At 34.3% G+C, this 27,467-nt stretch overlaps 1 protein-coding gene and 1 pseudogene across 8 annotated transcripts in view; one reads left to right on the top strand and one right to left on the bottom strand.

Annotated features, from left to right (window-relative positions):
- Positions 1 to 27,467, bottom strand: part of BRIP1 (BRCA1 interacting helicase 1) — a 202,323-nt gene that overhangs the window by 130,362 nt on the left and 44,494 nt on the right. For all 8 annotated transcript variants that reach the window (XR_010937588.1, XM_067716377.1, XM_067716382.1 and 5 more), the window contains one exon: positions 4,100 to 4,390. Coding sequence is in view for 7 of the 8 variants with exons in the window: in XM_067716377.1 (XP_067572478.1) it covers positions 4,100 to 4,390 (291 nt within the window). In the remaining variant the exon portion in view is untranslated. The remainder of the gene's footprint in view (positions 1 to 4,099; positions 4,391 to 27,467) is intronic.
- LOC137212379 (LYR motif-containing protein 4 pseudogene) lies at positions 24,522 to 24,858 on the top strand (annotated as a pseudogene).

Genomic DNA, 27,467 nt, shown 5'->3' with positions numbered 1-27,467 from the left:
TGCTCATTTCTAAATATTTTCTTAGTATACAGTTTTAGAAATGGCATTATAGGATCAGAGAGTAAAAATATTTTTAAGTTTCTTGAAAACCATATCACCAAATTATTCTCCAGAAAATGTATAGCATTTTACATTATCCTTTTTCCACACCTTTATCAACATTAATATTATCTTTTTGTATCTTTGCCTATTTTAAAGGTAAAAATAGAAGACTGTTGCTTTGATTTGTATTTTTCACACTTTCTAGCAAGGTTTAACACTACATTGTACGAACATTCTAAAAAGTTTCAACAGTAACTTGCATACCTTCTTTCATGTACTATTTACTAATGTCCTTTGCCATTCTATTATTAGAAGTAAAAAAATTTTATTAACATACACCAATCAAAAAATAAGATGTTTGATAAAATCCAGTCCTAGCAAAGGTGTGGCATATCCTATTAAAAGATGTATAAAATTAGAAGTATAAACTTCTACTTCTATTAGAAGTGCACTGGAAATTTGTCAGTAACTACCAAATAAAATTTCACCACTTAAATATATATATACTGCACTGTTTAATAGCCCCCCAAATTGGAAATAAACCAAACGTCTACCCACAGGGGATATGTTAAATAAATTGTGGCAAAAATTCATACAAAAGATATAGCCCTTAAAAAATAAGTTAGATTTGTCTATGTGCTGATGGGTTTAAGCTTTAAAAATAATCTATACACATACATTATAGAAAATACATATTTTAAATGTTTTAGAAGAATACACATAAAACCTTACAGTAGTTCCCTTAAGGGGATGGAAAGAACTGGAAAGAGAGATCTTTTCATTTAATGCCTTTCTATAATTTTGAGTCTTTAACCATGTATATGTTACTTTTCTTTTTCAATTGTCATTTGGGACTAAGTGGTGAAATAATGAGCCATTTTAATTCATTAATTTTATATATCGAAAAAAAATTAAATGTGATTTTGAAATCCAATATTTATCTTTCCCAGTTTGCTGTCCTTAACCAGTGGGGGGATATGTACGTGTGTGTGTGTGTGTGTGTGTGTGTGTGTGTGTGTATTTTTATCTATGAACTATACAAAAGGCAAATCTATGTTTTTAAAACATTCATACCTCATTACATACACAAAAATATCTAGACATTGCTAGAAATGGAGTAAATCATAAAAAGGTCATAACCTATAAAAGAATGTCAGCAAATCCAAGGACAAGGCATGATCAGCTGAGGACTGCTAATTCTCCTAAAGCCATGCTGCTTATTGGTCCTCCAAGGTATTAAAAATAAAAATTAGGAAGAAAGGGCTCACCTAACCTTCTTTATTTGCTTCATTTTTATATTATTTTCACTTACTTTGTCTAATCTCTACTACTCTTTTTTACCCTTCATGCCATGTCAACTTCCCCACACTATGATGCCATCTTTCGTTTTTGTTTCTAGTGTAGTAAAAACAGCAATGGTTAGCAGTTAGAAGACTTGCTTCCTTTCTTGCTAATTAGTTGTCTGACACTGGGCAAACTTCAGGGCCCATTTTTCTCATGTGACTAGGCATCAAAAGAGTAGTTGAATTAGAAGCCTTTTAAGATTCCTCTGACCCGCTGACTATGCCATTTCTAAGGTTCCTTCTAGCTCTAAAATTCTATGATTCTGAGGTCAAGAGACAGTTGAAGATGTGCCAAGTATCTTTCATACTGAGCTTGATACAGATTGAGCTTAATAATATGACATTCACCATTTCTTCATTCCAAGTATCTTCCATACTATTCTGAAAGTTTTTATTTGTACAAAATGATCACTAAGGTGCCTTCAGAGTCTATGGTTATGGACTGTTAAATCTCATCTTAACAAAAAATAGATATTCTTCTATACCTAAAATAACTTTTTAGAGTTATTTCTAGGGCTAGTTAAGATTATTTTTTCTTAGTTGAAACAAAATTTAACTTTTAGCAGATAAGTACATTGCTTTTCCAGTATAGGAGCATAAAAGAAACAGTGAACAAAAAAACATGTGCCTTTGGATCAAGCCAAAAACTCAGAAAGTTTACACTTTAAGGGCACTTAGAATGACACTGCTGTGGAGGCTGATAGCAAAACCAGAAAAGCTCATCCATTTTAGCAGTGTAATATAACCCTGAGGGGAGTCTGTCAATTGAAGCGTTATCACACTTTAAACTCTTTTTCACTCAAACTGTCAGGTATCTATTTATCATTTCTCTTTGGTAATTCAGCCATCGTAAACATAGACACCTTTAGTGACTTTGTAATTGGCCCTCATTACAATACCAAATTACCCTGAGGGCTTGCGAACAAGAAAAAGAATGTTCATGTACACCTATGAGCTAGGCATTCTGAGGCAGAATTAGGTCAAAACAACTACAAGCAGGTATCTTCAATTATTTATAATACTAATATTCAAAAATAAAAGAATTGTTTACTTGAAAACAGAACCCAAAGGCCAATGAAAAAGTCTATTGGATTTTTATTTTTACATGATTCAAACTTTGGAGGATAAAGACCAATCAAAAAACATAACCACCACTGCACAATTCTAGAGGATTACATAAAATATTTGCTTTCAATACACAATCTTAAACTTTATAATTGTTTTTACTAATGGGATAACAAACACATAATAAATTACATAATAATTTTCTCAATAACAAGTAGTAAAAGATAATGACAACGCCAGCAAGTCTTCTTACATAGACTATTATAGCCAGAAAACAAATTTCAAGCATTTGAGGAATTTAGTAGATCAGTTAGCCACTTACAGAAAGAAGTCTACTTAAATATAAAATTTATGGGGTTTTATCATGAAGAGCCTTTTCTCTATTTTATTTTTTTTTACCATTTGGCTTTTTAGTATTTTTCTCTCTCTTTGAAGAGAACTTTTTAAATATACAGAGTGAAGAGATTTCACAGTTCCTCAGTTAATTAAAAAGAACTGATATGAAAACAAGTATGATCACAGAATTTCAACAACGGTTTTGATTCAATTATTCTGTATTCTCTTCCTGGTTCTGAACAAGTCACTTAAGTTTTTCCACTGAAGCCCCTTAGTAATTATACTTCATATTATCAGGTTTGAATATCTGTTGAAGTTTCTTTTGAATAACCCCAAATAAGGCTTGAAAAAATTTCCATCTAATAAAAGAAAGCACTGACAAAGAAAAGCACAAAACAAAATAATCTATTCGCATTATATGGTAGGAGGTGATATATCAATTAAATGAAACTCTAGAGGCTATAGCTCTTAGTCTTTTGTGTAGAACCACTTATGTTTGACAAAATACAGAAAGACAGAACAACTTTCAAAATATATTAAAATATCATTGGTCATTTCATATACTATCAACTTATGCTTCACCAATAATTTCTGGGTATAATTCCAGACCCATAACTTCAATTTTAGAGTAAACTAGTTATCAAACTGGTACACAGGCTGCCAAACTAATACTGCCAAAATATTATTAAAAAATCATGTCTTTAGTAAGAAAGATTTATCTACCTAGCTAAAATTCGTATTATTCTAAATATCCCTGGAAAATTTCAAAACCATCAACATATCTTCAGTTAATAATTTAACATAATTTTTTGAAAGAAGTCTGCACTAATCAGAATTATGAGACAGTATAGTCATTACATTTCTCAATTAAAAAACATTTAAAAATTTGCTCAAAGAGAGGGCCTATGTAAACTACCTTATTTTGAAGTTTTTAAATATGTTAAATACATTAATTAGATCTAGTTAGACTAAATCACTTAAATGTTTTTAATCTCCTCATATGACATCCATGTTTGACTATTTTGGGTAGAGAGATTTAAAAGAAGAAAGTATGAAGACGGGTGACTAAAATGAAAATTAATTTTCAAGGAAATAAATAAATATCCCCAAGCTTTAGGACAAAAACCCATAATTTAAAACTTGAGTAAAGACTTTCTTATAGTAAAATTATTTTTTAAAAAATATCAACACTAGCAATCAATTTGATTTTTGTAAGTTATTTGATTATTGCTGTAAATGTACATATAAAATGAACACATTAAAAAGTAATCAATCTTTTCAGCTAATTTTTCCTCTAAAATACATTAACTTACATTTTTTCCATCTAGCAATTCCATGCACTTTTCATTTCTGTTGAAGTTACCTACTACTTCAGGATGGACACAAGTGTGATCCCTGCTGGAAAGAATAGTCATTGGGACCCCTGAGTATGCTGTCCTCCGGAGCTCTCTAGTAATCTGAGCAATCTGCTTGTGTGTGCGTGTCCCAAAATATATTTTGGGTATCTTGGACTTCCCCCCATGATCCTTCTTAGTGGTATTTGAAGAATCTTGACTGTCTCCTTGTTTAGTAGAACAACAGCACCTAGAACAGTTACCAGGGGGCTGTAACAAAGGAAAGAAAAGATAACTAATGTCTGGACTACCATAAAATTGTTATCAAACCTCTCATGGAATCAAAACTATAAGCAGTGAATCACAACCGTCAGATAAAGAGAAATTCATAATGTTACATCATCTAAAACTTGCCATTAAAGAAAAAACTACAAATTCAATTTCAAATTGGTTCTCCTTCAGAAATAAATGATAAACCATTTTTATCATTATAAGTGATGTTTCCATATTTGCATTGTATTCTAACATACTACTCCAACTCTCAAATTCCAAATGTTTTAAGTATATTTTAATTATCCTCTTTCATAAATTATAAAAATAAGATAAAACAAAGGACAATTTTCATTTGTGCTTAGGCTTCAAGTGAACTTGTGATATTACAATTTAGAGTTGATAGTGCTATTTTTCTTTACAGCACAGTCCATTCAAATATCCTACAATATACCAACATCTTAAAAAGCATTTTAAATATAGCTTACAGAAGAATAGAAATATCAAGCTGAAACTAAAGCATCAGTCAAAAACAAGAAAAGAAAACTATTCTCTAGCAAAAGTATGGAAATGAATGCAAATTATTAATATTTAATAATAAAGGCAGGTTGCTTGTGTGGAACAAGTACATCTGAAATTCAATTACCTGTCATGGAATGTAAATCCATCAGTAAAATTACCAGTCAGGATAGCTTTTCCTGGACAATTTTACTCAATTCAGTTTCATAATTAAAATAGTTATATAAAGGCACCTTATGGAACATCAGGAGTATAGTCTAGTATTTAGCTGGTTTTTCTCTCCTGTTTCCAAACTCTCAAAAATAAAAAAATTTAAAAAGCTTTATGCTATATATTAGAACCCAGGGATTCTTAATAACTACTCCCTTCTCAACCTCAGTTACTATAAAATGAGACAGAATGCAGCCTCATTTAAGAGAAAGACTATGAAATGGTTAGTTTATAGGAATGGTCACTGATAGGGAAAAAAACTAAATAGCACAGTAGCTTAAGAGAATTTGTACTAGAGAGTTTTAGTTTAGTAGAACAAACACACCATTTAACTGCAGATTTTTTTAAAATTATAATCAGTAAGATTAGCCTTCATAAACAAATGCTAAGTCATAGCATGTTACACCACAATACTGGGGATCAAGCTGTCTTTTAGCCTCAACTCAGTGGAAAAGCAAGTTCAAATTACTCCCAGTCTCGCTCAACCTTGTCCGCCATTAAATATTACAATACATGATAGAATGGATGTAAATGTGACCCTTCTGGAGCTGTCACTCACTGGGATAAAAGGTTCACTGATGTGCCAAATAAACAGTCAGTCAAAGCAGATAAAGTTACAGCCATGCTGGAATTGTTACATTCCCCTCTCAGGTTGCCAGTAACAGCAGATTTCATTACAGAGTGCTGCCACATTAAATAGCCAGTTCCAAATATCCTGCCTTCTATATTGAATAATTACTTATTCACTGAAAGGATAAAAAGAAGAGTTATGAATGGGGCTCTTGTCAACAGTGAGGCAGGAAACAGCTGACATGTGGTTTATGTTACATATGTTGCAATATCTAACAATTTATGGTCACACAGAAAATGGCATGCAAACTATATCATGATATTTCTGACTGAATTCCTTTCTAGCCTTTGCAATGATCACACTAATTAATTAACTCAGTAAAAGAATTAAGGTAACTCTTGGTAGCAGAATTAGTTGACTTTTCCATACCTTCAATCTTTCACTCAGTTATACTATATCTCTTCCCTATGATACAGTTAAATTCACTCTGAATATTAGAATGCTAGGGATCAATGCATTGTTATATTCCACATGGATATATTATATACAAGCGTAAAAGTAACTCAATAATGTGGCCTTTTTTCAAAGCTCGGAAAACCTACTTTTTGATATAACACTTTTCAACATGAATTCCACTTAAAGCTTTATCACCCACTCCTTTTATTTTAATTCCACTATTTTTCTAAACAAAAAATTCAAATGCTACAGAAAAATACAAAGTAAGTCAACCACCACCACAAATAACTTGCAGACCCTTCTACATATAATTATATCTTCCATATTTTTTCAAATAGAAAGGGATGCTATTATATAGACTTATAACTTGCTGCCTTGTATTCAAATGTTTTAATTCTTAAAAGGGGTATTTGCACTAATAATTTTAAAAAGGGATCTGCTTATCTTAAAATATTATGCTAGTAGCTGTACTAACAAAAGTAAAAGGTCAAGAACTAGCTTCAGAAAACTCTTCCCACTAGAGCAGCTTTATTTAGGTAACTTAAATTAGTTTTTCACTCCATAACTGAGAAAATTTTAAACCACAGCTAATTTTATACTAAAAATGTTTTCTGTTTAAGTCTTAAAATGCTCTGAAGTAATTTTACCATCTATGAACTCAAGGGTGACTCCTCAAAGAAGATGGTTTTTCAGTGGGTGGTTGCACAAGTAGAGTAGAAGACAGAAATTAAGAAAGGTGATTCTTATTTATTTGCAATATTAAAGGGGAATTATTTCTTCAGAAGTGATCTTCTATTGGAGTTTCTATTTAAAGGATTCGGTATAATCATATTTGAAGATGGAAAAAAAAGAATGTAGCAATAGAGCAGAGGCTTAAAAAAGACAATTATTTAGTAACAAAAGAGAATTATTTGTACCAAAATCAGCAAGTTTCAATTCTGTAAGAAAACTAGAGAAAGAATCCTGAAACAGCAATGACAGGAAGTCATAATATCCTCCACTCCAATAATAGGCTAATATTTTCTGGCCTCTCTCTGAAACCCTTTGACCTAGGGGTTTTGAAACAATAGATGAACAAAATTAAATATTTTTCACTAAGCATTTCTCCTGCTAACAAATGAGCAAGTTTATCTTTCATAGGGATGTCTTCCTTTTGTTTTTGCTCTTTAAATTGACAAAGACTATATTAGGAAACTGGAGAATAAATTAAAAAATATTCTCTCTCATCTAATATATCTGAACGTCAAGAAGACAAAACACATGGGCTCCCAACACCTGTAATCTCTAAGAACTGTAAATAGCTACACTGTATGGTAGAACAAAACTCTTTAAGAGATGGCTTCTTTTCCCATAGCTGGAAACTGTCTAGAGTTCTTTTACTTCAACAAAAGGCAAGAAAACTTAACCCAAATAACAGCAAAAGAATCTATTATCATTTAAAGAGAAACAGAAGAGATTCATGTGGGTGTGACAGCTCTATTATTAGTTCCACATGCAGGAGTCAATTGTTTAAAAATACATTTCAAATTTACAGTAGCCAAAACTGTTCTTAGGTCAACAACCAAGGATTTTAGAAAATTTTGTGTCTAACAATTTCTGTTTATTCCCTCTCCTGTCATACTACATAGAGACATATATTGAAATTTTTTGAAAGGATAAAGAAAGAATATAACGTTTGATCTTGAAAGGCCAACTGCTGATTCCTTGCAACTATTCCTTTCACAAGGCTACAATCAGAAGTTTAAGTAGATTAAGATAACTACATCAACCTCTAAAGTTTCATAGTTCTCTCCAGCCTTTCCCCACAACAACAACAAAAATTACTATGCCTAAATACTTGGAAAAATAAAAATTAGCTTGGTGACTATGCCTTAAAAAGAAAAATAATAAAGGAGTAGTTAGAAACTATTGCATTGTCAGAGATGTTATTTTGTAAATTCATAAATCAGGGGAGTATCTAAAAGCTGTTTATGAACTGAATTCTAAAAGCAAGCATAAAAGGATATATTTAATATGAAAGATAAGTAATAAAGAAGTGGAGAGGAAAAGAGACCAAAAAGAATCTTATTGGTATGAAATAAAGGGAAAACTAGGTCCATGAAATAGTAACATATGTGCATGCATTGTCTTTCAACCACACTCCAAATTATTTGAGGACAGAAACTGTCTTACATTACTTCATCTACTCATTCATTGAGCATGGTGTTTTGCATATAACTGTAACTTAATTTTTTTAAATTGATAGATTGTGACTAATGTCCTTAAACCAAATACTGTACCCATGTACCACATTTTATCTGTAGATGCTTAACTGATGCCCTAATTTGAAGTCCTTCACATATCAAAAAATTACTTCAAAATAAAAAGGTTAGCTTTTAAAAGAAAAAATACAGGACAATTTGTTATTTTTCAAGAATAAAAAGAAAAATCATCTTGTTATGCTAATATCTGGGCCACGGTAGTTGTGGGTGACAAACACATATCCTGATATATTCATTATTAATAGCTGTCATTTATTAAGGCTGTCCCTGTGCTAAGCACTCTACATGTACTCTCTCATTCATTCATTCATTCAAGAAACATTAGAATTCCTGATATATCAAGCCAAGTAGAAGACAATGACAAGGGTCACTTCACCCCACGGACAAAGAGGGCTTTACTTTTTAATTGTTCTACAAGGTGTGTTTATCAATACCAGTTTCGCTCAGGAGGTAAAGAACTGTTTAAAGTTGGTACTCTAAGTGCATTATTTCCTGAATGCAACTACAAAATATTCTTAAGGATAAGCTATACAATTTATTTCACAAAAACTATTTTAACTTATTATTAGTTGACATTTAAGTCAAATATTTTCTAACAGGATGGATGTTATATTCCAAAAGGGAAAAAAACAAAAATTCTCAAATAAGAGACTCTTTAGAGCAAGATTCAACAAACTTTTTCTGTAAAGGGCCAGAAAATAAATATTCTAGGTTTTGTGGGCCATAAACTCTCTGTCCCTATACAGGAAAATATCTTCATTATCTCAACATAGGAAAGGATTTCTTAAACAATACACCAAAAGCACAAATGACTGAAATCACAATCTCGAGAAGATATGTGCACTGTATATAACCAACTGAAGATCATTAATCACAATATATAAAGAATTCCAGCAAATCAATTTTTAAAAAACAAACCCAATAGAAGAAAAAGAGCCCAAGAACAAGAAAACCACAGGAGAGAAAAGCGGAAAAGCCAATAAACTTCTGAAAAGATGTGCAACCTAATGCTCAACCTCATTACTAATTAGGAAAATGCAAATTAAAACCATAATTAGATTCCATTTCACATCCACCAGACTGGGTAGAGAGGATATACAGCAACTCTCTCATACACTGCTGATCCAAGTATAAAGTGGCACATCCACTTTGGAGAACAAATTGGTGATCTAGTGAAATCAAGGATACATAGACCCTTTGATCCAGCATGACCCTGCTAGGCATATATGCCAGAGAAACTCTTGCAAATTAAGACAGATACAATAGGGATATTCTTTGCAGTACTGTTTTAATAGTGAGGAAAATAAGCCAAGTGTGTCAACAAAACAATGGATAAACTGTGGAGTTCTGTCAATCTATGGAATATTGTATATAATAAAAAAATATGAACCAGAGAGTCCCAAGTATTGACATAAATATCAAAAAAATTGTTGAGCAGGCTGAGTATGACTTAAATAACATTTTATTTTCCCCATAAACTTCCAAACAAACTGATGACAGGAATAAAACTATGAAAACTTTATGAAAAGAATTAGGAATCCCCACTATGGTAGATAACCCTTGGAGCTAAGGACTGTAGTAGACAATATACCTGAAAAATGCTTAAAAGGAACCTAAAACAGCAAATACACTTGTTCGTCCTCAGCAGCTTAATACCTAGCAGAATAACTTTCATCTTAATCCGTCCTGACCAAAATTTTCAACTAATTTATTAGGAAATAGGTTCTTAATTTACATCCATGGACTGTTACAGAGGAGAGAGTTTGAGATCACCCAGAAACTACAAACACAATTTTGTATGCATTTTTAGAAAGTCAGTCCATAACTTTCATCATGGACTCAAAGAAGATTGTGACTTATTTGGATGAGGGCTTTATTCCAGAATTTATGTCTGATTTTACAATGAAAATAAAATAGAAATAGCATTTTCTTAACAACCAACTTGGTTAGTCACATTAATTCTGTAAAGGAATAAACAAGTTGACAGTCCAAAGAAGATAATTTTATAAAGGTTCCTCTACTGCTTGTAAATTAATTTCTCTTTTAATGTTTGTTAATTACATAATGTTAACACAATTCTAAAATACTTAGTTCACTAATGTATATTTCTAACTCCATTTTACATATGGTAAAGTAAAATCTAAAGTTCTTCAAGTTGCTACAAAATTCATGATAATTTGTGAGAAGCTGGAAGTCATAACCTTAAATCTTAAAGCTTTAACAGGATCATTTTTACCTACGATTTAACTTGGCAAAAAAGCAAAATACTGCCCTTTTTTATTTCAAAGCATCATGCACCTAAAGAGTTAGTGGTAAAAAAGTCAATGAATACTGAATTATACTTTGAGGCATATGAAGGAGGGTTTACTGTTAACCTTTATCAACCATTTGCTGTTGTCCAAGCCACCTAAACAGGTACTGAATGCCTGTTGTGCAAAATCTCACATAAGCACACACTCTAGTAAGATAGCAAAAGTGACATAACTATACCTTTTCCACTATTCTTTTTTAAAAATTCAAACAGTAGTACTCTACTGCCAGTTTCATGATTAAACTGCACAAGGCAGCTGTTTATCTACTCACAGCAACCAGCAGGTGAACCTGATTCAATATTTATCACAGGCTTTCACAGATCACTGCTAACCAAGCAAACGTTTTAATTAAGCTGGAACTTGCTTCAAAGAGCTCATTCAAGATGTCAATCGGCAGGTAAGGGATCAGATACAGTGTCAGGTGAGAGTGTGTAATACAAATCCACAACTTTCTTCATCCCATTGCTGTAAATTAGCCTGCTCTAAAGTTCAGACTCTGATTGTAACAGACTGCCAGTCTCCTGGAATGTGTAACTGAAGTCACTCAAATTCTATTGTGAAGGTTGTAAGCAATATGTTAAACTGCAATGGGCTAGCACATTAAGACAGATCCTTTTCACGGTTGCTTTTTGATACCGTAAGTGTTTGTTACCCTACTCTCCACTTACTGTTTACTTTCTTGCCTAGTGTAAATGGGAATTCCTTAACACAGTTGCCTCAGATTCTGAAAAGTTTATAATCAAGGAAAACCCAAAGTGGTATTTTTAATTTTTAATCTAAATTTATACTAGAACAATTATATTCTGTAAGACTTCTCAGTTTAAGAACAAACACATCATAAAGATGACCAACCTGTATAAAGCAAAAATTCTCCTGGTATAGTAGAACTTATACAGATGTGACTATAGCAATGAGTCTCAAAGTATAGTGATTAGTCACACTGACCAACTTCATGACAAATACCTGGGGTATTTACAACAACAACAACAAAAAGGAAAAAAGAAGAATCAAAGAAAGGAAATGGGAGAGAAAGGGAAAGTTCTTCCTTCAAGAAGAATGCTAGCTAAAAATTGTAAATAGAATGACAAAATTTTAAAAATCACCATTTTGCAACTCCCATGTAATAAGTGATTCCTGCAAGGTACATAAATGGATGCTAAAATCACTGGGTGAAAAGCTGTTGGGAAACAAGATATTCACATAGTTTCCAAACATCACCCCACAGATTACTTATTAATTACAAAAGAAAAATGTGCCTTTATAATGGAGACCTGGTAGTCACCACTTTAACCAAGTGGTCAATTTTAACATTAGCAGTAGTGAGACAAAGTGGCATTAAGTGCCTCTTGATGTGATATAATAAGAAATATGTTTATGTACTCTTCTTGAACAAAACTGCATGATTATGAAATCCAAACAATCAAGCCATGAATCAAAAAGATCCCAGGAATAGAGAACCCGTGGTAAAAAGACATATATGTGTATTATTTAGTTGGTGAAAATTAATCCAGCTGCACTCTTGTGATATTTGCACTTGCATATTATACTTCAAAAATCCTATCCCTTGGGATTGCCTGACATTTTTATTTTCTCCTTTATTGTATAGTATTTTGGTATTTTTCAAACTTTCTTCAATGACCCTTTTAAAATGAGAAAACAAAGCCATCCTGCGACATCATCTTCTACATACTGACCAAAATGCTATAAATAAAACTTATACAAAATAGACATTTTTGTGTCTTTCACCACCATTAAAAATTAGTAGACAAGGGCTTCCCTGGTGGCACAGCAGTTGAAGAGTCCGCCTGCCAATGCAGGGGACACGGGTTCGTGCCCCAGTCCGGGAAGATTCCACTTACCGCGGAGCGGCTGAGCCCGTAAGCCATGGCCGCTGAGCCTGCGCGTCCGGGGCCTGTGCTCCACAACGGGAGAGGCCACAGCAGTGAGAAGCCCACGTACCGCAAAAAAAAAAAATTTAGTAGACAAGTTGGGACTTCCCTGGTGGACCAGTGGGTAAGACTCCACGCTCCCAATGCAGCAGGCCTGGATTTGATCCCTGATCAGGGAACTAGATCCTGTATGCATGCCACAACTAAGAGTCTACCTGCCACAACTAAAGATCCCGCATGCCACAATGAAGATCCCATGTGCTTCAACGAAGATCCTGACTGCCACAACTAAGACCTGGCCCAGCCGAAATAAATAAATTTAAAAAATTTTTTTAAAAATTAGTAGACAAGTTATTATCAATATACAAGCCTCTAAAGCAGCACTACCCAATAGAACTCTCTGCGATGGTGGAATGTTCTTTACCTGAACTATTGAATGTACTTGCCACTAGCCACATGTGGCTACTGAGAACCTGAAATGTGATTAGTGTAACTGAGGAACTGAATTTTAATTAAATTAAATAGTCACATGTGGCTAGCAGCTACCATAGCAGAAGTGTAGATTTTAAATATTACCACAGGACTAAAGAGAAAACTTTGACTTAGACCAGTGTTCAGTCTGGTGCCAAACTTCCAATGGAATTCAAATCCGCATAGTAAGAATTTTATTCATAGATGCTATCCTGGGCTTCCCTGGTGGTGCAGTGGTTAAGAATCCGCCTGCCAATGCAGGGGACACAGGTTCGAGCCCTGGTCCGGGAAGATCCCACGTGCTGCGGAGCAAATAAGCCCGTGCGCCACAACTACTGAGCCTGCACTCTAGAGCCCATGAGCCACAACTCCTGAAGCCCTCGCGCCTAGAGCCCGTGCTCGGCAACAAGAGAAGCCACCGCAGTGAGAAGCCCGCGCACCACAACGAAGAGTAGCCCCTGCTCGCCGCAACTAGAGAAAGCCCGCACGCAGCAATGAAGGCCCAACTCAGCCAATAATAATAAATGAAAAAAATAAATAAATTCATAGATGCTATCCTAATAGAGTAACCCTTCAGTTTGCAGTATTCAACTCTCTTAAAACCTCCTGTTTCAAATAGCTATATTACTTGATGAAGACAATGTTAAAATTAACAATTAATTAATTATTACTGTGGGTTCTAAACTTAATCTGGAAAATAAACTAGTGAGAATAACCAAAAAATTTTAGAAAAAAGATGGTTAAAAATAGTATATATTCTCATATATGTAAGAATTTAGTATATATGATAAAGATGTTATACTAGGCACCTCTTTAGACACATGTTCAACTCTTTATTCTGAAAACAGTTCATCAATTATAGCCCCTGCTGAAAAGGCAGACCCAGTATCTACATTAATACCACATGACCAAGCCCAAACACACTCCCAAATATAGCAAGACCAGTAAGATTCACTTTCCTAGGAATCTGTATTTGGGTCATTTAGACTGAGTTGATTAAACTACAGGGAACAGACCAGAACATTTCATAGACTTTAAACCTTTCATTTTGAGATGTGATGGTAAGGTCATATAACAGAGAATAAGTATCCAGAAAAAATCTACAAAAACGAGAGAACTCTGCACACAGAGGCAGAAAAGACACACTTGAAGCCCCAAAGAGAAGACAGAAGCTGCCTAAAAACCTCTCAGTTCCAATAGGGCAGCTGTATATCTTGCTTGATGCTTCTGGAGTAGGCTTCTAATTCTTCAAAAGCAAATCACTCCTGATTAAGTCAGGGGTTGAAATATCAGAGAAATAACAAGAGAGAATTTTCCTAAATTGAAAACATCTCTGAATCTTCAATATAATAATTAAACCCACTAAATAACTAGCATCGTAAATGAAAAAGACTCTCACTTAAACATCCAGTCATAGAGATTAGAAATTATAGAACAGCCATTCAAAAGAATGCAATGTAGTCATTAAAAATGATGTAGAAAAATATCAAATGACATCAAAACACAGTACTGATCTATTATTACAAGGAGAGATAATTGGACATTATTTGCCTCCTGAGTAATGTTAACAGCAAGCATACAGGACTTGTGTTATTCTGAAAAACAAAAAAGAAAAAAACAAGGACAAAATCAAACCTGAATCTAATTCAACCTGTAGACCTAACTACCATTACTAGAAATATGGGGATAGAGGACAATCTTAAACGACACCAGGTGGACAAATTCAAACAAATCCTGAATATGAGGAATCCCACAGAACAAATAACACAGTTTTTTCAACAAATAAATGGCACCTCTCTTAAAAGAAATGTCATGCACATACCTTGTTTGGATTCTGATATTTAAAAAGCCAACTCTAAAATGACATTTTTTAAGCAATCCAAGAAAATTGTAACCAGGATGGATATTAGACTAAGAATTACTGTTTTTTTCCAGCTATAATAATATTACTTTTTAAATGTCATTGCTATGGGTTTTGTTTGTTTGCTTGTTTTTTTGCGGTACGTGGGCCTCTCACTGCTGCAGCCTCTCCTGTTGTGGAGCACAGGCTCCGGAGCGCAGGCTCAGCGGCCATGGCTCACGGGCCCAGCCGCTCCGCGGCATGTGGGATCCTCCAGGACCAGGGCACGAACCCGTGTCCCCTGCATCAGCAGGTGGACTCTCAACCACTGCACCACAAAGGAAGCCCCATTGCTATGTTTTTTAAAGTGTTTATCTGTTTTAAATATATAAATTGTTTTATGGGTAAATAGATATATGATGTCTGATAGCTGCTTTAAAATATTCTACTCCCTCACCCTTTCCTCCACTGATTCCCCCAAAAAAGAAAAGAAAAAAAACGGCAGGGGGTAAATAAAACAAACAGGGGAGGTAAAATATATTGATAATTGTTAAAGCTGAGTGATGGGCACAAGAAGCTTCATTATTCTGCCCTCTCTCTGCTTCGTATATGAAATTTCCTAAAAAAAAGATTCTAAAAATAAGGAGCATTTACAAATATGTTTCTATAAAACAAATACAACATTGATCCTAAACCAGATCTAGATAAACTTTCTCTCAGTTTATCTAGATTTGGTGTAATATCACTAATGAATATTATCTGGCAGCCCAAGATGGCAGAGTAGAAAGACCCCGAGCTCACCTCCTCTCATAAGCACACCAAAACCACAACTAACTGCAGAACAACCATTGATGAAAATGAAACTAATGAATTATTAAAACAATGAATTCTAAATGTAATAGCAAATAGGACTCTTCTACACATACACAAAACACACAAAACCAAAAAACCAAGAACAAAAGTATAATTCAGTATTAGGACATTTATCAATACACTTTAACATATTAAAAAATAAAATGTGAAAATAAATCTTATTCACCTTTACAGTTTAATATTAATCCTTGATGAAAATGCTGAACAAAATAGGAATAAAATGACTAACAAGAAAAAATATATGATTAATATATAATTAAATCAATAATATAATTTGTCATTTAACATATAATGTATATATAAAAAATATATAACTTATATGTTTTACTATTGTAACTTATATACATATGTAAAAGGTTTCAAAAGCCAGTATCATGCTTACTTACAGAAACTAGAAGCACTCTCATTAAGGTCTCAAATGAGACAAGGATGACCATACTTCCCGGGTGCCTGGGACTATCTGAGTTTATATCTGTTCTTTCAGCATATATGATCATTCAATCTGTTACTATTATTATACTTAACACTTTTTTCCTGAGATATTATAAAAATTGCAAAGAAGGTAAATGATCATTATTTACAGAAGATATGACTGTATACTTGGAAAACCTGAGAAAATGTATTGAAACTATTACAAATAGAAGAATTCATTAATGTGGCTCAGGAAAAAACAACAACAACGACAGTAAATGTGGTTTGGGGGAAACAAAGAGAAACTAATATTCTTTATGTATAAAACTACAACTAATTAGAAAATGTAATAGAAGAAAAATCTCAATTACACAGAAATAAAAGGTAAATTACTAAGAATCAACTTAAAAATCAACTTAAAAATACATTTAAGAAGTTAGTAAGAGGATGCTTAATTAATTAGATACGGGATATCCTTTCACGATCTACATGTATATCAAATCATCATGATGTATACTTTAAATATCTTACAATTTTGTCAATCATACCTCAATAAAGCTGAAAAAAATAAGAAAACTTTAAACATGACTGAAGGAAATAAAGAAAACATCAGAAACAAAGCATGGTCTTAAGTAGATGACTTACTATCATAAAGAAGTCAGTTTTCTTCCAAATAATCTATAAAATATATCAAGGATATTTTGTTAACTATATAGGTTAACTCTAAAGCACATACGTAAAAATAAACAAGCAAGAATAGCCAAGACATCTTAAATAAAAGGGTCATAAAGAGGAACTAGACACATAAAATATTAATGAACTACAATAATCAAAACAGTATAGATCAATGAAAAAGAAAATAGAAAAGTCCAGAAATACAACTAGATACATTAAGGAATTTGGAATGCAAACATTATAAACAAAGTCAAAAGACCAAGAACAAATCAGTTATTTTTTTTAAAAAACGCTGTTCTGGAATTCATAACACAAATAAAGGCCTAATTTAATACTGAAGAACCCTGTAAAACAGTAAAAAAAGAAAAGAAAAAAAGACCAACAACCTAATTGACACAGGAGATAACCAGATTATTTGAAAAGATACTCAATCTCCCTCATAACAAGAAAGAGAAGTATACATTAAAAGTATGAGGGCTTCCCTGGTGGCGCAGTGGTTGAGAGTCTGCCTGCTGATGCAGGGGACACGGGCTCGTGCCCCGGTCCAGGAGGATCCCACATGCCGCGGAGCAGCTGGGCCCGTGAGCCATGGCCGCTGAGCCTGCGCGTCCAGAGCCTGTGCTCCGCAGCGGGAGAGGCCACAACAGTGAGAGGCCCGCGTACCGCAAAGAAAAAAAAAAAGTATGAGATGCATTTTTTAACCAATCAGGCAGAAAAATGATCAAAGACTTTGATAACACACTTATTTGCAAGAGACTAGAGACACATATATGTGTTTGATATGAGTATGTACATGTACACCATGTATATAATTTGTCTGTATATTATATGTATATCCTTGCTTTTACAATTCTGATAGGATTCACAAGAAACCAATAACAATAGCTGCATCTGGGGCAGGAAACAGAATGGCTGAGAAACTGAGTGTGGGAGACTTTTTAATATAAACCCTTTTGTTCTTCTTGTTTTTTATACCATAGACATTATCACTTTTCAAAGATAGATAAGTAAAATGTAAGTTTTAAAAATTAAAATACCAAATTGCCTTCCTCTGGTATTATAGACATACTAACTCCCTATAATGTTGATAACAATGTATACAGAGGTAGGATATACTGACATCACAATTTTATTCTCAAAAGAGAATGAAGACTCAGTGAACATTACTAGTAGTAGCAACAACAGCAACAACAATCTCACACTAGTTATAACTGCACAAGATAAAATTTTCTCATTGACTGAAAATTGACAGAACCAATTATGTGACAAAACTGTGACTAGCAAAACTTCAAATAGAAATACTAAGTATGTTAGAACAGTGTGGTACTAGCACAAATACAGACAAAAATAATCGAATCAAATAGAAAAGTCAGAAAGAAACTCTCGTACATATAGTCAAATAACTCTCAACCAGGGTGCTAAGACCATTCAGTGGGAAAAGGACAATTTTTTCAACAAATAATGCTGTCAAAAATGGATATTCACATACAAAACAATGACGTTAGATGCTAACCTTATACTATATATAAAAATTAACTAAAAATGGATCAAAAACTTAAAAATAAGAGCTGAAACTATAAAACTTTACCAAAAGTATAGGCAACAAAAGCAAAAAAAAAGGTAAACTGGATTTCATGAAAATTAAAAACCTTTGTGCATCAAAGACACCACCAAACAGAATGAAAGGCAATCCACAGAATGGGAAAAAATATCTGTAAAATCTAAAAAGGGGTTAATGTCCAGAATATACAAAGAACTCCAACTCAACAACAACAAGAAACAAATAACCCTATTCAAAAAAATAGGCAAAGGGCTTGAATAGACATTTCTCCAAAGAAGATATACAAATGGACAATAAGCACATGAAAAAATGTTCAACATCCCTATCATTAGGAAATGCAAATCAAAACCGAAAAGACATACCATTTCACATCCATCAGGATGGTTATTATTTAAAAAGAAAAGAAAACAAAATAGAAAATTACAAGTGTCTGGCAAGGATGTGAAGAAACTGGAACCTTCCTACGAATTCCCTGGTGGTCCAGTGGTTAGGGGTCCGTGCTTCCACTGTGGGGAGCATAGGTTCAATCCCTAGTCGGGAAACTAAGATCTCACACACTGCAAGGCACGGACAAAAAAAAAGAAAAAGAAACTGGAAACTTCCTAAATTGCTGGTGGAAATATGAAATAGCACAGTCACTGTGGAAAACTGGATGGAAATTCCTCAAAAAATTAAACAGAATTACCATGTGATCCAGCAATCACACTTCTGGGTATATATCCATAAGAAGTGAAAGCAGCGACTTGAACACATAGATATTTGTACACCAACGTCCATACAGCAGCATTATTCACAGTAGCCAAAAGAGGAAAACAACCCAAATACCCACTGAAGTATGACTGGATATTCCATAATGGAATTCCATAAATGGAATATTATTTAATCATAAAAAGGAAAGGAATTGTGACACATGCTACAACATGGATGAACCCTGAAGACATGCTAAGTGAAATAACTCAGACACAAAAGGACAAACATTGTATGATTCCACTTATATGAGGTTCCTAGAGTAGTCAAATTCACAGAGACAGAAAGGAGAATGGTAGTTACCAGTGGCTGAGGCAAGGGGGAATAGGAGTTACTGTTTAATAGTTACAGAGTTTCATAGATCAATGGGACAAGATAGAAAGCCCAGAGATAAACCCACGCACCTATGGTCAACTAATCTATGACAAACGAGGCAAGGATATACAATGGAGAAAAGACAGTCTCTTCAGTAAGTGGTGCTGGGAAAATTGGACAGCTACGTTTAAAAGAATGAAACTATAACACTCCCTAACACCATACACAAAAATAAACTCAAAATGGATTAGAGACCTAAATGTAAGACTGGACACTATAAAACTCTTAGAGGAAAACATAGGAAGAACACTCTTTGACATAAATCACAGCAAGATCTTTTTTGATCCACCTCCTAGAGTAATGGGAATAAAACCCAAAAATAAACAAATGGGACCTAATGAAACTTCAAAGCTTTTGCATAGCAAAGGAAAACATAAACAACACGAAAAGACAACCCTCAGAATGGGAGAAAATATTTGCATACAAATCAATGGACAAAGGATTAATCTCCAAAATATATAAACATTTCATGAAGCTCAATATTAAAAAAACAAACAACCCAATCCAAAAATGGGGAGAACACCTAAATAGACATTTCTACAAAGAAGACATACTGATGGCCAAGAAGCACATGAAAAGCTGCTCAACATCACTATTAGAGAAATGCAAACCAAAACTACAATGAGGTATCACCTCACACCAGTTAGAATGGGCATCATCAGAAAATCTACAAACAACAAATGCTGGAGAGGGTGTGGAGAAAAGGGAACCCTCTTGCACTGTTGGTGGGAATATAAACTGATACAGCCACTATGGAGAACAGTATGGAGGTTCCTTAAAAAAGTAAAAGTAGAATTACCATATGATCCAGCAATCCCACTACTGGGCATATACCCAGAGAAAACCATAATTCAAAAAGACACATGCACCCCAATGTTCACTGCAGCACTATTTACAATAGCCAGGTCATGGAAGCAACCTAAATGCCCATCAACAGATGACTGGATAAAGAAGATGTGGTACATATATACAATGGAATATTACTCAGTCATAAAAATGAACACAATTGGGTCATTTGTTGAGACATGGATGGATCTAGACTGCCATACAGAGTGAAGTAAGTCAGAAAGAGAAAAACAAATATCGTATATTAATGCATATATGTGGAACCTAGAAAAATGGTACAGATGAACCGGTTTGCAGGGTAGAAATTGAGACACAGATGTAGAGAACAAATGTATGGACACCAAGGGGGGAAAGCAGCAGGCGGGTGGGGGTGGGGGTGGGGGTGTGATGAATTGGGCGATTGGGATTGACATGTATACACTGATGTGTAAAAAATTGATGACTAATAAGAACCTGCTATATAAAACAAAATAAAATTCAAAAAAAAATAGTTACAGAGTTTCAGTTTGGGAAGATGAAAACATTCTGGTTGCATAGCAATGTGAATAGACTTAATGCTACTGAACCGAACACAAAAAATGGTTAAAACGGTAAATTTTCTTACATACACTGTATCATATTTTTTTTTAAATGAAGGGAAAGAAAAGCTGAGAAAAATCTGTTAGGAGCAGGTCTGCACTACAAATGTTAAAGCTTTTCAAGCTAAAAGAAAAATTATACAAAATAGAAACGAACCTACATAAAGGAATGAAGGGCACCAGAAGTAACAAATAGGAAGATGAGGGAAGAAATAATTTTCCTGATTTGTAAATTTATGTGAAATAACGAAGGTAGATTCCGGTTTCCATTTTTGAATATAAATAGCTTGGAAGTCACCACTCCATCCTAACAAGTAAAAAGCTGAAAAGACTGAAAAATCAACAACTTTTCCTGGGTTTGTAAGAGAGGGAAGGACAAACCATTGCCTTTAAGATTGGAGAGACAGACAGGTGAATACAGGGAGTAACAGCACACAGGAGCAGAGGCACCAGTGGAAACCAGTGCAGGAACAAGTGCTGGGCTAACAAAACCTGAAATGTAAGTGATGAACTGCTAGAGGCTCAGTATGCATAACTCTCTGAGTTAAAAATTCCAGGGGTGCCCAGTCATGGAGGGCTCCCAAATATTGTGACATTTACGTCCAGGAGCCAGACCAGGTTCCTACAATACACATCAGAGAAATATACCCTTGTGCTCCTAGTAAGGGGAGTTGAAAAGGAACCATTTTGAAATACCAGGGCACTTTGTTCTTCTTAACAAAGCCTGCCCTCAGGAGAAACTAGTTAACCAGAGCCTAACCAGCTGGGGTATTATCGGAGTCTAATCTAATACCCAACTCTAGCAGTCTAGCAGTCCCTTCTATATCGGAGAAGAGAAAAAAACAACTCCAGTCCACTCAAGCCATCCTGTCCCACCTAAGGGGGTGAAAAACCTGATAAACTTCTGTGAAGTTCCCAGTCCAGAGGCACAGGCTCACTAAAAGACTAAGACCCAATCATGGGATATAGAACACTTGCCCTCCCTGCCATATCTCACCACCAAATTACTAAAGGCCTGTTTAAAGCAACTTCTTTTACCCAGTATGTCATGTCCAGCTAACAAGAAAAAAATTATAAGGCATACCAAAAGGCAAAAAACACAACCTGAAGAGACTGAGCAAGCATCAAAGCCAGATATGTCAGGGATGTTAGAATTATCATATCAGGAATTTAAAACAACTATGATTAATATGCTAAAGGCTCTACTGGATAAAGCATATAGCACGTAAGAGCAGACAAGCAATGTAAGCTGAGAGACAGAAGTCCTAAGGAAGAATTTTTTTAATGCTAGGAATAAAACACTGTAGCAGAAATGAAAAATGCTTTTGATGGGCTTCTTAGTAGACTGGACATGGCTGACAAAGGACTCTCTGAGCTAGATATATCAATAGAATGCTTGAAAACAAAAAACCTAAGAAAAATCTGAAAAAAACAGAACAGAATATCCAAGGACTGTGGGACAACTACAAAAGTTAAGATATGCATAAAGGGAATACTAGAAGGGAAAAAAAGAAAGGAACAGAAGACATATTTGAAGTAATAATGACCAAGATTTTCCCCAAACTGATGTCAGGCACCAAACGACAGATTCAGGAAGCTCAGAGAACACCAAACAAGATAAATGTCCAAAAAATTACATGTAAACATATCATCTTCAAACTACAGAAAATCAAAGATAAAAAAAAAAAATCCTGAAAGAAACCAGTTACCCACAGAGGAACAAAGATAAGAATTACATCCAACTTCTCCTCGAAAGCATGCAAGCAAGAAGAGAGTGGAGTGAAATATTTAAAGCGTTGACAGAAAGAAAACACCAACCTAAAATTCTGTACCCTGAGAAATTATCCTTCAAAAGTGAAGGAGAAATAAAGACTTTCTCAAACAAAAATTGAGGGAATTTGTTGCCAGTAACTTTCAAGAAATATTAAAAGAAGTTCTTCAAAGAGAGGAAAAATTCTTTATATACATAAAGTAAGAAAGAGCATGGAAAAAGGAATAGTAAATATGAATTTAAAACTTTCATTTTTCTTATTTGACCTAACATATAACAGTTTGTTCAAAATAATAATACCAATAATATCAATAAATAATAGTATACAGTTGACCCTTAAAACAGGTTTGAACTGCACAGTTCCACTTACATAAGTTTTTTTTGGTAAATATATTGGAAATTTTTTTGAAGATTTGCAAGAATTTGAAAAAACTCACAGATGAACCATGGAGCTTAGAAATACAAATAAATAAATAAATAGGAAAAAGGTATGTCATAAATGCATGAAATATACGTAGATGCTAGTCTATCCTTACATAGGCATAAGGTGAGTGATATTTAATATAAAATTAATGTGTTAGTTTTCTTACTATTTTATAACTTTCAAAGAATTACATTACCATATAATATTCCTCTCTGTTTCATAACTGGAGAAACTGCACATCAGCATATCATCACAGGTAAGTGTTTTTTAAAAAAATGTAACAATGTTTCCAATACCATATTATGAATATGACTGTAATACTTTATACCTTACAATTTTAAATGATTCATTCATTCATGTATAGGTCAGGCTACTGTGAAGCAACTGTATCAATTACACTAAGTTACCATAAAGTAAACATACTGCTGCTTTTTCATTATCAACGTATGAATTTTTATACCTCTAAATAAATATACATTTCTTTTTCACATCATCTTTTCATTTTTGATGTCCAGTGTTAGAAATGCATATAACATTTACAGTGCTTTGTATCATATAAGATAATATTGTTGTAGGTATTGACAGATGCTTCATCATCTTATAGATGATGTAAACTTACAGTATTGATACAGTACTGTAGATATATTTTCTCTTCCTTATGATTTTCTTAATAACATTTTCCTCTCTCTAGCTTACTTTATTGTAAGAATACATATAACATGCAAAATATGCATTAATTGACTTTATGTTATATATTGGTAAGGCTTCTGGTCAACAGTAGGCTACTAGTACTTAAGTTTTGGGGGAGTCAAAAATTATACACAGATTTTTGACTGCTGGGGGGGTGGTGCCCCTAACCCCTGCATCGTTCAAGAGTCAACTGTATATGCGTGAAATAAATGACAGCAATCATACAAGGGATGGAGTGAGGAATTAAGATTACACTGTTATTTTTATAAGGTACTCACACTACCCATGAAGTGATATAGTGTTATGGGAAAGCACATTTGGATTTGCCATAAATACATATTGCAAAACCTAGGGCAACCAGTAAAACAGGGGAAGGGAGGGAGGGAGGGAAGGAATATGATGGTTATGCTAGAAAGGAGAGAAAATGGAATCAAATAAAATACTTATTTAGTGCCTGTGCCACTGCACAGGGCCAGAGCCCACCTGGGCCAGACCCTGGGCCACTACCTGGGCCAAGCCCCACGCGTGCGTCCCACTGGTGCTCCCTGCGGTGGCAGAAGTTCTGCAGGTTGCATTGAACTTGGGACCTCTGCAAAGAAGACCGTCTGGGTTTTTTTCGCTCCGAGATTGCAGCCTCCAGCCACGCACGAGTGCTGGATATGTACCAGGCAATGCTGAGGGAGAGCAAGCACTTCAGTGCCGACAACTACAGAACTTACACCATCAGGAGGATAAGAGATGTCTTCAGAGAAGATAAGAATGTAAAGGATCCTGTAAAAATTCAAGCCCTAATGAATAAAGCCAAAAGAGACCCTGGGATAATCCATAGACAGGTCCACATTGGCCAACTATATTTGACTGACAAGCTTGTCAGTTAGAATCAAGAGAAGCCCAGGACCTAGGGAGCTGGGACCAGCCACCACCGGCAGCCATGGACCACCTTCAGCATCCATTCTGCTTTGCATGGGGGCTCCCAGCAGACCACGAGTGGCCTTTGCATCAGCTTTAAATAGGCTCTTGCTGTATCTGCCCTAAGAACTGATAAACTGAATGAGGTTTCCATTCTTCTGCAGCCTTAGTGACAAAGGATGGCTGTCTCTCCTTGGTTCAAGTGTTAGAATGAAGAGCTGGAGCTCCTCAAAAGACTGTTGTGTATTATTGTGTCTCCTCCACCCCACCCCTCTTTTGTAGCTCCTCAGCACTTGTACAGAGCATTTCCAGATTTTGTTTGTTGGTCCTTGACAATAAACTACAAAATGCATAAAAATAGTGGGAAACAAAAAGAGGAACACAGAACAAAAGCAAAAAATAGAAAACAGTCATAAATATGGTAAATATTAATCCAACCTTATAAATAATCACTTTGAACATCAATGGTCTAAATACACCAATTAAAAGACAAATTGTCAGAGAAGATCATAAAACAAGACCCAAATATTTGATGTCTAAAAGAAACCCACTTTAGAGATGAAAAAACTTATATATTAAAAGTAAATGAAGGGAGAAAAATATACCATGCTAACACTAATCAGAAGAAAGCAGAGTACCTACATTAATTCCAGACACAGAAGACCTCAAAGAAAGGAAAGTTATCAGAGATTAAAAAAAAAAAAGGGCATTACATAATGATAAAGGGGCCAATTCTCCAAGAAAAAAATACCAATCCTTAACATGTATGTGCCTAACAACAGTGTGTCAAACTATATGGAGCAAAAATTAATAGAACTGCAAGAGAAATAGATAAATCCACTATCATAGGTGGAGTTGCTATCAGAAATGGACAAACCTAGCAAGCAGAAAATCACTAAGGACATAGCTGAACTCAACAATATCACCAATCAACTGGATATAACTGACATAACTGAAGTAGTCTATAGACTACTTCATAGTCTATAGACTACTTCATACAACAGTGGTAGAATACACATTCTTCCCAACTTCACGTGGACCATTTACCAAGATAGACCACATTCTGGAGATAAAACATACTTTAACAAGTTTAAAAAAATAAAAATCATAACAATGTCTGCACTCAGACCACAATCGAATTAAATTAGAAATCAGTAACAGAAAGATAACTAGAATATCCCAAAATATGTGAGGATTAAACAACACATGGCTAAATAACACATGGATCAATGAAAAAATCCCAAGAGAAATTTAAAAATAGTTTGTGCTTAATGAAAATAAAAACACACCTTATCAAAATACATGGTAGGCAGTGAAAGTAGTATTGTGAGAAGAATTTATAGCACTGAAAGCATATATTAGAAAAGAAGAAAGATCTAAAGTCAATAATCTAAGCTGCTACCTTAGAAAACTAGAAAAAGAGCAAACTAAATCCAAATTAAGCAGAAGAAAAGAATAATAATTAGAGCTTAAATCAGTGAAATTGAAACCAGAAACTCAATGGAGAAAAATCAATGAAACCAAAAACCTGCTTCTTTGAAAAAAAAATCAATAAAATCAGTAAGTCTCTAGCCAGGCTCACTAAGAAAAAAAGAGAGAAGACAAAAATTACTAATACCAGAAATGAAAGAGCAACATCACTACAGAGCCTATGGATGCTAAGGATAATTAAAAAAACATACTATGAACAACTCTATGCCCACAAATTTGATAATCTAATGAAATAGACCAATTCCTTGAAAGATACAATTTGCCAAATCTGACACAAGAAGAAATGGACAATATGAATAGGCCTAGATGTATTAAACAATTAAATCAATAATTAGTAACCTTCCAAAAAGAGAGCACCACATCCAGACAGGTTCACTTGTGAATTCTACCAAACATTTAAGGAAGAAACTATACCAGTTCTCTACAATCTTTTTCAGAAGATAGATGCAGAGGGAATGCTGCCAACTCATTCTATTAGGCCAGCATTATCCTAATACCAAAACCAGGCAAAGACATTAAAAGAAAGCTACACACCAATATCTCTCATGGACACAAATGCAAAAATCCTCAACCAAATAATAGCAAGATAATATTAACAAAATTAATCCAACAGTGTGTAAAAAGAATTATAAACCATGACCAAGTGTGATCTATCCCAGCTATGCAGGTTGGTTCAACATTTGAAAATCAATTAATATAATCCATCACACACTGGTGGGCTACGAAAGAAAAATCACATGATCATATCAATAGCTGCAAAAAAGGATTTGACAAAATCCACACATACATGATAAAAACCCTCAGTATACTAGGAAGAGAGGAGCACTTCCTCAAGTTGAGAAAGAACATCTACAAAAAAAACCCTAAAGCTAACATCATACTTAATAGTGAGAAACTTAAAAGATTTCTGAGATCAGGTACAAGGCAATGACATTCCCTCTCACCATTTCTTTTCAACTGTATGTCTTTCCTTATGTTATAAGACAAGAAAAGAAAATATACGTATACAAATTGAGAGGGCTTCCCTAGTGGCTCAGTGGATAAGAATCCTCCTGCGAATGCATGGGACATGGGTTCAAGCCCTGGTCCAGGAAGATCCCACATGCTGCAGAGCAACTAAGCCAATGCTCCACAACTACTGAGCCTGTGCTCTATAGCCCGCAAGCCACAACTACTGAGCCCATGTGCCACAACTAC

Source organism: Pseudorca crassidens, chromosome 19, assembly GCF_039906515.1.
Source record: "Pseudorca crassidens isolate mPseCra1 chromosome 19, mPseCra1.hap1, whole genome shotgun sequence".
Taxonomy (NCBI): Eukaryota; Metazoa; Chordata; class Mammalia; order Artiodactyla; family Delphinidae; genus Pseudorca; species Pseudorca crassidens.
Note: the sequence above shows the minus strand (reverse complement) of the source record. Positions and strands in the feature narration are given on the sequence as shown.